The sequence below is a fragment of the Puma concolor genome, chromosome A2 (assembly GCF_028749965.1).
Source record: "Puma concolor isolate L17-30 chromosome A2, mPumCon1.1.hap2, whole genome shotgun sequence".
Lineage (NCBI taxonomy): Eukaryota > Metazoa > Chordata > Mammalia > Carnivora > Felidae > Puma > Puma concolor.
In genome coordinates, this window is record NC_141668.1 from 5,790,205 (window position 1) to 5,801,164 (window position 10,960).

The 10,960-nt window shown below is 49.1% G+C and overlaps 1 protein-coding gene across 8 annotated transcripts in view; it reads left to right on the forward strand.

Annotated features, from left to right (window-relative positions):
• The window catches only part of PRKAG2 (protein kinase AMP-activated non-catalytic subunit gamma 2), a 258,651-nt gene extending 248,831 nt beyond the window's left edge, over positions 1-9,820 (forward strand). For all 8 annotated transcript variants that reach the window (XM_086685881.1, XM_086685892.1, XM_086685901.1 and 5 more), the window contains 2 exons: positions 1,955-2,048; positions 8,681-9,820. In XM_086685881.1, coding sequence (XP_086542007.1) covers positions 1,955-2,048; positions 8,681-8,712 — 126 coding nt within the window. In that variant the 3' untranslated portion in view covers positions 8,713-9,820. The remainder of the gene's footprint in view (positions 1-1,954; positions 2,049-8,680) is intronic.
• Positions 9,821-10,960: the final 1,140 nt, after the last annotated feature.

The following is a 10,960-nucleotide window of genomic DNA, read 5'->3' on the forward strand; positions in this document are numbered from 1 at the left end:
TATCACTCTCGAGGACTGACATACCGTGTTCTTTCTGGAACTGCCCCGAAGTAGGCAGAATCCATTCATAATGATACATCTGCTTTGGTCATTCTTATTATAAATAGGAGAATACAGTCCACGAAGAAAAGCCCCTGATTAGTTCGTAGGCTACTAACAGGCGATCCTAACATTACCTGTGAAGCAGGGGGTTGCACCCTCTCGGGAGCCATCTTACAGAAACATAGCCCCGTCATCATCCTTGCGTGTTGAAGACTTCACCTTGGCGTGGGCTCACCCGGGGGCCTCCCCCTGCTACCACTGTTCACAGCTTTTGAAACGTATTTCACTTAGAATCTCAGTAGGAACTCTTTCCTTTTTCTGCTTGAGTTTAGTACCCATCACTCTTGTTCTCCAAAGAGTTTTAGTGGACTTGGGAATACATCTTTACTTTTTATGAAGGTCCACAGAATTACAGGCCTTTCGAAGATCATAGGCAGAAATGGGTAAGACCCCTCTTCCTAATTATCTATAAGGACAGTGCACATCCATGTGATGAAATCCTTTACAACAATGAGAAATGTCCTAGAAGGTACAGAAAAAACATTAACAATGTATTACCAAGAGAAAAAGCCACTTACCATATATAGCGTGAGTGTATTCATTTACCTGCTCACGTGTATAGAAAAGAGGCCAGAAAGACCTGCGCCACAGCAGTAGCCGTGGCTGGTCCTGGGTGGCAGAGTTCTGGTTAGCGTGGGGAACACCGTCCGGTGCTCCTCTGTCCTGAGCTCTCTTGTCTGAGCATATATTATTCTCGGGCAAAAGAGAAAAGCAATTGGCTCGTCTTTTCGGCCCATCTGGCAAGCAATAGAAATTTCTTTGTCATAGGAAATAGGTCATTGAGGAAAAAGATGTAATTTAACACTTTTCTCAAGTTACCCATTTTGACTTTTTTCCCCATTGAAATAATTTCTTTCACCAGATGGCTCCTTGCTGGGGGACAAAGGCCAATTTTAGCTTCATTACAGTTGTTGGGGAAAGGGTATACAGTATCCATAATGATTTAGTTATTTATAGGACATAAATATCACACCAGAATATTCGCTAGTCTAGACTCAGCAACAAATGGCAAGAAAATATTTTTGGTAGTCATTTCTGCCTGGAAGAATGAATTCTCTGGGTAAGATCGCTGCCCCTTGACCAGTCATTCAAAAGAGAGTTACTTAATTAGCATTATTGGACGTTAACAACAAAATGTGTCCAGTATAGACTAGAAAGCACTCTCTGATCCTAGATACAAGCCATCGTTTTAATTTATAATTATAGTAAAATAATTGTGTTCTATCACAGGATTATTGAAGACCCAAAGTTTTTTTAGAAAAACTTTTCAAGTTTATTTAAGTCCTCTCTACACCCAACATCTAGAGTAAGACCCCACAACACAAGCCATTCATTTGCTAAAGATCTCGGTGGAAAATGAGATGTGAATGTTTCAATTATAGTTCACTTATCTTCTGAACTGAGCATATTACATAGGAATTTCATAGAGAAAAGACTACAGAAAAATGAAGAACCGTGACCCATTTTGTTCTAGCTCTCATTTGGTTGGACGTCCTTCCCACGTAAATCAGTATCTGAGAGTTACGAGAAACTGAGATACAACTGTGAAGAATTAAGAACTTACGTTTAAGATTATGGCTGCCCGGTACCTTCATGTTTTGGGGTTGCATCGTTCCTATATCGATATTCTGAAATTTGAAAACAGCGGGACACAGCCGATTTTTCCCACAAGTAATTAAGAAAGTCAGCACTGCATTGTAGCTTCAGAGCCTAAGACCCTTCAAGGTTCTGTGCGCTCTTTCCATCTCTCATTTGTGGGATGTACTCAGGGCATCGTATACGAAAGACCTTTTCCCTTACACCCGTTTTAAACCTTCATGTAAATTCTGACCCACTTTTCTCGCGTTTGCAGGTGCATCGGCTGGTGGTAGTAAATGAAGCAGATAGCATCGTGGGCATTATCTCCCTGTCAGACATTCTGCAGGCCCTGATACTCACGCCCGCAGGTACGAGTGCCGGGTGCTGGCCTTGCCCTTTGTGTGCGAGAAGGGGGGGTGGGGGCTGCCGGGCGGGGGCGGGGGCCCCGTGCAGGTACTTCACCACCGCGCACAGACAGAGCTCGGTGTTTCGGGGTTGTATCGTTCCTATATTGATATTCTGAAATTTGAATTCTCGTGCATTGCCCTGTAAACCATTTGCACTTTCTGTGTGGTTTTTCTTTGTTTCACTGCTCCGCGTGGGTGAGAGATAAAAGTTGATAGAAATTCTGAGGAGCATCCTATCAACAACCAGCAGCGTCTGCATAAGTGAGGATTCGTTGCCGTAGTCCTAACCCTTCCCATTCAAAAGCGAAGACTCCTTCAGTTTTGATTTTTAGGACGACTACCTAGAAAACATAGGAGGGGAAATTCTTCGCTCTACCCTTAAAAAAAAAACACAAAAAAATCTTGTGTTTTGAGTATATAAAACAGAAGGCCTAAACACAAACTTTTTTCCATTAACAACAGCATAAGGGAATTACATTACCTCCCAAACAGCATCGGTAGCTAACCTCATTTTGTGCCAGACCAGCTCGGCGCAAGCTCTGAGGCCAGTCAGGGAGCGTGCAGGGTTGGGGAGGAGGGGGCTCTGGGAAAGAGGGCTGCTGTGTCTCCTGTGGGCCATGTTTAGTAGTGAGAGGCGGGCTAAGGGGTCCTAAAAGCACCAGCCCTCTCTTTTTCCTCCCTACTCCTCCCCTTCCCACCCCCATCAAGTACAAACAGTCCAGCCTTGGGCCAGACTGACCCGTGCCAAGACTGCAGACTAAGTGACGTACACTCCGAACCCCCTAGAAGTTAAACATTAAAGTGTGCATGTACTCAAAAACAGACACACGCACCGGTGGAACAGAACAGAGACCCCAGAATTGGAGCCACAAATATATGGCCAACTAATCTTTGACAAAGCAGGAAAGAGGATCCAATGGAAAAAAGTCTCTTTAACAAACGGTGCTGGGAGAACTGGACAACAACATGCAGAAGAATGAAACGAGACCACTTTCTGACACCAGTCACAAAAAGAAACTCAAGATGGATAAAGAACCTGAATGTGAGACAGGGAACCATCAAAATTCTAGAGGAGAAAGCAGGAAAAAATCTCTCTGACCTCGGCCGCAGCAGTTTCTTACTTGACACATCTCCAAAGGCAAGGGAATTAAAAGCAAAAATGAACTATTGGGACATCATCCAGATAAAAAGCTTTTGCACCGCAAAGGAAACAATCAACAAAACTAAAAGGCAACCGATGGAATGGGAAAAGATATTTGCCAATGACATGTCCGACAAAGGACTAGTATCCAAAATCTATAAAGAACTCACCAAACTCCACACCCGAAAAACAAATAATCCAGAAAGAATTGGGCAGAAGACATGATTAGACACTTTTCTAAAGAAGACATCCAGATGGCCAACAGGCACATGAAAAGATGCTCAGCGTCACTCCTCATCAGGGAAATGCAAATCAAAACCACACTGAGATAGCACCTCATGCAGGTCAGAGTGGCTAAAATGAACAAATCGGGAGACTGTAGATGCTGGTGAGGATGTGGAGAAATGGGAACCCTCTTGCACTGTTGGTGGGAATGCAAACTGGGGCAGCCGCTCTGGAAAACGGTGTGGAGGTTCCTCAAAAAATTAAAAATAGATCTACCCTATGACCCAGCAGTAGCACTGCTAGGAATTTACCCAAGGGATACATGAGTGCTGATGCAGAGGGGCACTTGTACCCCAATGTTTATAGCAGCAATTTCAACAACAGCCCAATTATGGAAAGAGCCTAAATGTCCATCAGTGGATGAATGGATACAGAAGATGTGGTTTGTATATATAATGGAAAACTACTTGGCCATGAGAGAGAACGAAATCCTGCGATTTGCAGCAATGTGGATGGAACTGGAGGGTATTATGCTAAGTGAAATAAGTCAGAGAGAGACAGATGTCGTATGTTTTCACTCATACGTGGATCCTGAGAAACTTAACCGAAGACCATGGGGGAGGGGAAGGGGAGAAAATAGTTACAGAGGGGGAGGGACGGAGGCAAACCGTAAGAGACCCTTAAATACAGAGAACTGAGGGTGGATGGGGGGTGGGGGAGGGGGAAAATGGGTGATGGGCACTGAGGAGGGCACCTGTTGGGATGAGCACTGGATGTTGTACGGAAACCAATGTGACAACAAATTATATTTTTTAAAAATGAGCCCAATTAAATAATGGGGAAAAAATAAACCGTGCATGTACTACAGTACCTATTTTACCTTGGTTCAGAAATCAAACTAGCCAAGACCAGTTTCCAGTTGGTTTCTAACCTAAAGATGCCCATCTTAAAGGAGTCCCTGCCACCGGCGAGAAATCTCACCTCCTCTGGGTGCAAGCAGCGAGGCCGTGACTCCAGCAGAGAAGCAGCAACCGGGGAGGGGGCCCACGGACTGAGAAAACACACGCGAACCCCTAGCAGAAAGATAAGCAGGTGGCGCCACCCCCGTGCCGCGGGACCCTCCCCGGCTAGCAGGGCGCTCACACGGCTGTACTTGACCTACGCACGGAGGTCACCCGGAGCAGGCGGGCGAGACCCATCCGGAGCGCGTGATCCCACTCCTGTGCGGCCTGCACACAGCTCCTTTGTGCGCACGGGGACGGGCCTCGTCCAGGGCGGGCTCGTCCTCGCGGGCACGTAACTTAGCACCTTCAGAAAGAGGCACCCCTCTCCCAGGCAGCTGGCCCGGGCCAGGGCACACGTTCAGCCAGCAGCGTTAGGGCTCATTTCGGCCCCTCTCGGTCTCATGGCCAAGATTCTTTGTGCGTGGTAAGCTCCAGAGTGAACGAATCACGTTCTTTAGCCTCTGTGTGCCTAGTGTCACAGACCCAAAGAAGGAGAGTGGTGGCCCGGGGCGCCGGGCTCAGTAGAGCATGCGACTCTTGACCTCAGGGTTGTGAGTTCGAGCTCCACGTTGGGCGTAGAGATTAAAAGAATTAAAAAAAAATTTTTTTAAACGAATGAAAATGTTGGGCTGGATGAGTTGACATTTCCATCCACATTTGAGATTTTTTAAATTCCAAGTCATTAATACTCCTCTGCGGGGAGGAACCCTGTTCCACAGCCGAATTTGGTATGTGCGTTACCATAGAAATAACGTTCTAAAGATAGGAGTTGAGTTAGAATTCTCTGCAGTGTAGTGTGTAGAACCTATTTAGGAAAAGTGCTCCGTGTCCCTAATAACTGCATCGCAAGTGAACGTTCGGAGAGCTCTCCGGGAACACCGGCCCTGCCCGCCTCGGATCAGCAGCCCTTGAGATGCCGTCATCGTGAGAGACGGTGCCGTGTAAGCATCAGGTGAGGGCTCCGGCCTGGCCCCCGTCTCCCCCAGGAGTTGCCCGTGTGTGGCCTCATTTAGCCCCTGGTCCAGGCAGCCGTCCGGTGAGCAGGCTGACCCAGGCCCTGCGTCCTTCCAGACACACTCTGATACCAAACCCACAGGTGAAGCTGTTTGCGGGCGACGAGGGACCGCAGCCGGGACCCGCGCTGCTGGGTGGGAATCAGCGGCAAGAGGCACTTCGAGAAGGCATCCGCTGTTGGGTGAATAAAAGCTACCAGTGGTGATTCAGCAGCCAGTGGACACGGTCCTCCATCAAGGACACGGATTGGCCGTAGTAACATTTTCTCTTCGGCAGTAGCTCCTTGTCACACGTGGACCGTCCAGGCAAACCTACGTGTGCGCGCGCGCACGCGACCGATGAATAAATGATCGGTTAGCGGTAGCTATGGTTTTTTAGCCCCTTATTTTCTATGGGTTCATCTCTTTCAAAAGTCTTCTTGGGTCTGAAGGGACAACAGGAGAGGCTGCTGTGCTGAGAAAAACGTAGCGCTCCCGCCAACCCGCCCGGAAAGTCACGAGCCAGATGCGTGCAGATACCCGTAAATGTGTTGGAACGCTTTTGTTCAACGTTTTGGAAGTACGCACAGGCACACCTCAGGGACCCTGTGGGCTGGGGTCCGGACCCCTGCAGTACAGCGAATGTCACAATAAAGCGAGTGGAAGGAAGGTGTTGGTTTCCCGGTGCACGGAAGGCACGTTTGCACCACACGTTTGCAGCATGTGACGTGTGCCCCAGCACCGCGGCCAAAACGACAGTGGACACACCTCCGTGAAAAGAGACTTTATTGCTGAAACGTGCTAACCGCCATCTGAGCTTCCAACGGGTCCTAATCCTCTTGCTGGAGGGGGTCCTGTCCCACGGTGACGGCTGCTGACCGGGCAGGGTGGTGGGCGCTGAAGGCCAGGGTGGCTGTGCAGCGTCTGAAACTAAGACAGCGGGGACATTGGCCGCACCGGGTGGCTCTTCCCATCACGAACGATTTCTCTGTGGCGGGCGGTGCCGTTTGATGGCATTTTACCCAGAGGAGAACTTTCCCCGAACCGGGGTCTGTCCTCTCAGCCCCCGCCGCCTAGCCTACCAGGCTTCCGGAACGTTCCAAATCCCTTGTGACCGTGTCTTCGCGGCATCTCCACCGGGAGGAGATGCCACCTCAGGAAGCCGCTTTCTTTGCCCCTCCTCGTCCGTCCAGGTTTCATCCTGAGATGGTGGCGACCCCGTCCCCTCTTCAGGCTCCACTTCTGATCCCAGTTCTCTTGCTGTTTCTACCGCATCCACAGTGACTCCACTGAGGTCCTGAACCCTCCACGTCCTCTCCAGGAGGATTGGAATCACCTTCTTCCAAACTCCGGATTATGTTGATAATCTGATCTCTTCCTGTAATCACGAACGTTCTTAATGGCTTCTAGAACGGTGAATCCTTCCCAGAAGGTTTTCAGTCGCCTTCAGATGCATCTGAGGAGTTCCAGGCGTGGCAGCTGTCGCCTTGTGACCCGTGTTTCTTAAATACTAGACTCGAAGGCCGAGGTGGCCGCCTGAGGCACGGGCTGCAGGATGGCGGGGGTGGGGGCAGGCACGAGCACGACCCTCATCCCGTCCGTCTCCGTCAGAGCTCTGGGATGTGACCGGGTGCACCGCCAGGGAGCTGCCCCCTCTTGAAAGGGATCTCTGGCTGAGCAGAACTCAGCAGCCAGCGTCCCCTGCTCAGTGACCGTGCGGGAGACCGACGGGCTTCGTCGTGCGTTCACAGAGCGCAGGCGGAGCAGACCTCCCGCCGTTTGCAGGGGCCTCGGGTTTTCGGAACGGTCACCGAGCCCCGGCTCCCGGTCCAGATCATTGCTGCCGCGTCAGCCCCGGGCACGGACTTCTCTCTGGCTCTGAAGGCCCGGCTGGCATCTTCCGGGAGAAGGCTGTTGTGTCTCCACCGAAGGGGTGGGTGTAATGCGGCCCCCCGCATTCATTCCGGCTGCTGGGCCTTCCGGCCTGCCGCTTCGCCCTGCACTTGGGTGCTGTGGAGAGGGCGCCTTTCCCGGAACCTCCTGACCCACCTCTGCCAGCTTCAGGCTTCTCCTCTGCAGCTGCCTCACCTCTCTCCGCCTTCACGGAGTCGGAGAGAGTCGGGGCCTGGCTCCGGATTAGGCTCTGGCCTCAGGGGACGTGTGGCTGGCGCGACCTTCCGTCCAGACCCCTGCAACCCTCTCCATACCAGCAGGGAGGCCGTGTTGCCTTCTTACCACCCGTGTTCCCGGAGGAGCACTTTTCTTTTTTTATTTTTTTTTTTTAAGTTTACGTATTTATTTACTTAAGGCATGTCTACCCCCAGCGTGGGGCTCGAACTTACAACCCGGAGGCCAAGAGTCACTCGCTTTTGCGACCGAGCCAGCCAGGTGCCCCTGGAGCAGCCCTTTATCTCAAGGATTTTTCCTCTGACTTCACAGCGGGGCTCGCTGTTTGGTGAAAGAGGCCCACTTTGGACGTGTCTTTGTCACACCGGGCTTAATCATTTCTAGCTTTTGATACAAAGCGAAAGGTAGGCGACTTTCACCTGAACACCTAGGGGCCGCGGTAGGGTTGCCACGTTGGCCTGGTTTCAAGAGTGTTGCATCTCAGGGACGAGGGAGGCCCGAGGAGACGGAGGGAGAGATGGGGGGGACGGCCAGCGGAGCCGTGGGCACACACACATTTATTGAGTCGCTGCCTGCGTGTGGCTCACGGTGCCGGCCAACGATTACAGTAGCGACCGAGATCCCTGATCGCCATTAACAGGTATCGTCGTGAAAAAGTTTGCAACGCGGGGAGAGTTCCCAAAATGGGATGGGCACACAGAACGATGCCGTTTGGAAAACGGTGCCAGTAGACTTGCCTGAGGCAGGGTTGGCACAGACCTTCCGATTTTTAAGAACAAAATCACCCACAAAGCGCAGTGAGCGAGGTCCGCCCGCGTGACGGCAACACGCGCACCTTCACTAGGACACACGTGCGTTCTCTCTTTTAAAAACGTTAGCACTGGAACCCCTTTCTTTTCCAAATTAAGTCCTGCGTATTTAACACTTAGGACCTGGAACACAGATTAGAAGTGGGCGGCTGTGTTTTTAGGGGTCTGGAACGTTCTCCTAAGGCACGGCAGAGTACGGGTGAGGATTCCCCGGGGGGTGGGGACCACCCCTGCTGTGTGCAAGACAGGCCCATCTGCGACGCGCTTTGATGTTTCATTTTCCATCTACCGACAGGTGCCAAACAAAAGGAGACGGAAACCGAATGACCGCTGTGAGTGGAGAAGCCCTCGTAGGAGAACTTGAACAAAGATTCTGGGTCACGCTTTGCCTCATGAACACTGACCGTGTTAGAAGACCGTAAAATGGCTAAGAATGTATAGCAGGGTTTAGCGATGGGTGTTTTTTCCAGTGACGTTGAAACTGAGCATAAGAAACAGGTTTTATGTGTTTGAAGATTCAGCCTTGCATTAAAAGACTTTTCAGACCTTCGTCTGAGCGATTTCAAATGCTGTATGTTATTAAAGTGCACTGTGTCCTGAAATTTTTTATTATTTTTCGTTTCAAAGAATTCACTGGTCTGTAACAGGTAATATGACATAAGGCGAGCGCATGGCTTCTTCAGACCTAGTGCCTTATGTCGGAACACGTGATATGTCATCACTGCGGCCCGTGGCAGCTGGAGCCACACGGTGCTGGGGCGTGACAGTCTTTGGACCTTTACCAAATCAGTTTTGTTCTCATTAGATTTGTCAAACCGTTGTAATTTGGATATAAATCATTACTTTGTAAACCTTCAATGGCAGTTTTACGTTTAAGTGTCTGTTCTGAACTACAGTGTAAACAAAACTGCTTTACAACAGCTTTATTTATTTTTACTTTCCTGCAATTTTTTTTTTTTTTTTTAACACATCCTGGTGGGTAAACCTCCCCATGCCCGTTAATAAACCATCGGTGGTTATTTTTAAAAGGCAAATTTCTCATTTAAGTTTGGATCTGGAAAGCGTAGGACTTCTAAAATAGCCACTGTTAGAGTGGAAAAGCCGAAGTTTCTGAAAGCACGGGTGAAAACGTGCTCTGCTAGACTGGGAACAGGCGGCAGTTTTGAGCGAACAGAGTGCCGGGAAGAGGTCTATTTTTTTCTTGTGTACTGAAACGTAAAATCACAATGTTTGTACGGCTGCTGTGCGATCGTCCGTGTAAATTCTATTGTGGCACATGCAATATGTCATGTGGTTGAAGAGAAACCATGTTTCCTAATGTAAGTGCTCTGAAAATGTCCACACTGTATATATATATGAGTATAGTTTGATTTTTTTGTTGTTGTTTTGGGGTTTTTTTGGCAGATTGAAAGATTAAAGTAAATCTTATTATCGACCATTTTGTTCAGGACGTTCTTTAAAATACCACGTGTTTTGGCACATATTCATTACAAATCTGCATGAAGTTTCCCACGTAGAGATTTCTTCCCAAATGAAGGAGAACGTGAATTCTCGGATCCCTTTTTCCCTCATCAGAAAAAAACAAACCTGGGGAGCCTGGCTGGATCAGAGGAGCATGTGACTCTTGATCTCAGGGTTGTGAGTTCGAGTCCCGTGTTGGGTGTACAGATTACTTAAGAATAAATTCTTGGGGACCACCTGGGTGACTCAGTTGAGCGTCCAACATCAGCTCAGGTCATGATCTCGCAGTTAGTGAGTTTGAACCCTACATCGGGCTCTCTGCTGTCAGCACAGAGCCCGCTTCGGATCTTCTGTCCCCCCCCACCTCTCTCCCCAACTCATGCTCTGTCTCAAAAATAAATTAAAAACATAATAGGGGCGCCTGGGTGGCTCAGTCAGTTGGGCGTCCCACTTCGGGTCAGGTCATGATCCCACAGTCCATGTGTTCGAGTTCCGCATCGGGCTCTGTGCTGACAGCTCAGAGCCTGGAGAGTCTGCCTTCAGATTCTGTGTCTCCCTCTCTGGCCCTCCTCCACTCACACACTCTCTCAAAAATAAATATTTTAAAAAATGTTTTTAAATAATAATAAATAATAAAATCTTGGGGTACCTGGGTGGCTCAGTCGGTTAAGCGTCCGACTTCGGATCAGGTCGTGATCTCGCGGTTCATGGGTTCAAGCCCCGCATCAGGCTCTGCACTGACAGCTCAGAGCCTGGAGTCTGTTGCAGATTTTGTGTCCCCCTCTCTCTCTGCCCCTTCCCTGCGCGCGCGTGCACACACACACACGCTCAAAAAAAAATTTTTTTAAGAAATTAAAAAAATATTTTTGAGAAAACCTTAATGACTCACACACTTTCTCTCCATTATTAAATAGAATACATTCAATTAAAAGTCGACCCGCAGATTTTCTTATGCTGTCACTTTGCATTTCCTAGTTAGGCCAGCTGTGAGAGAGCACGTGTACACGTTTCCCCATAGAAACAACCGTGGTTGTGACTTAGGTTAATGGTCATATTTGGGAGAAAGCAAAAACAGTCACAAAGCTGCTAGAACCCCAGTTTGGAACCTCAAAAC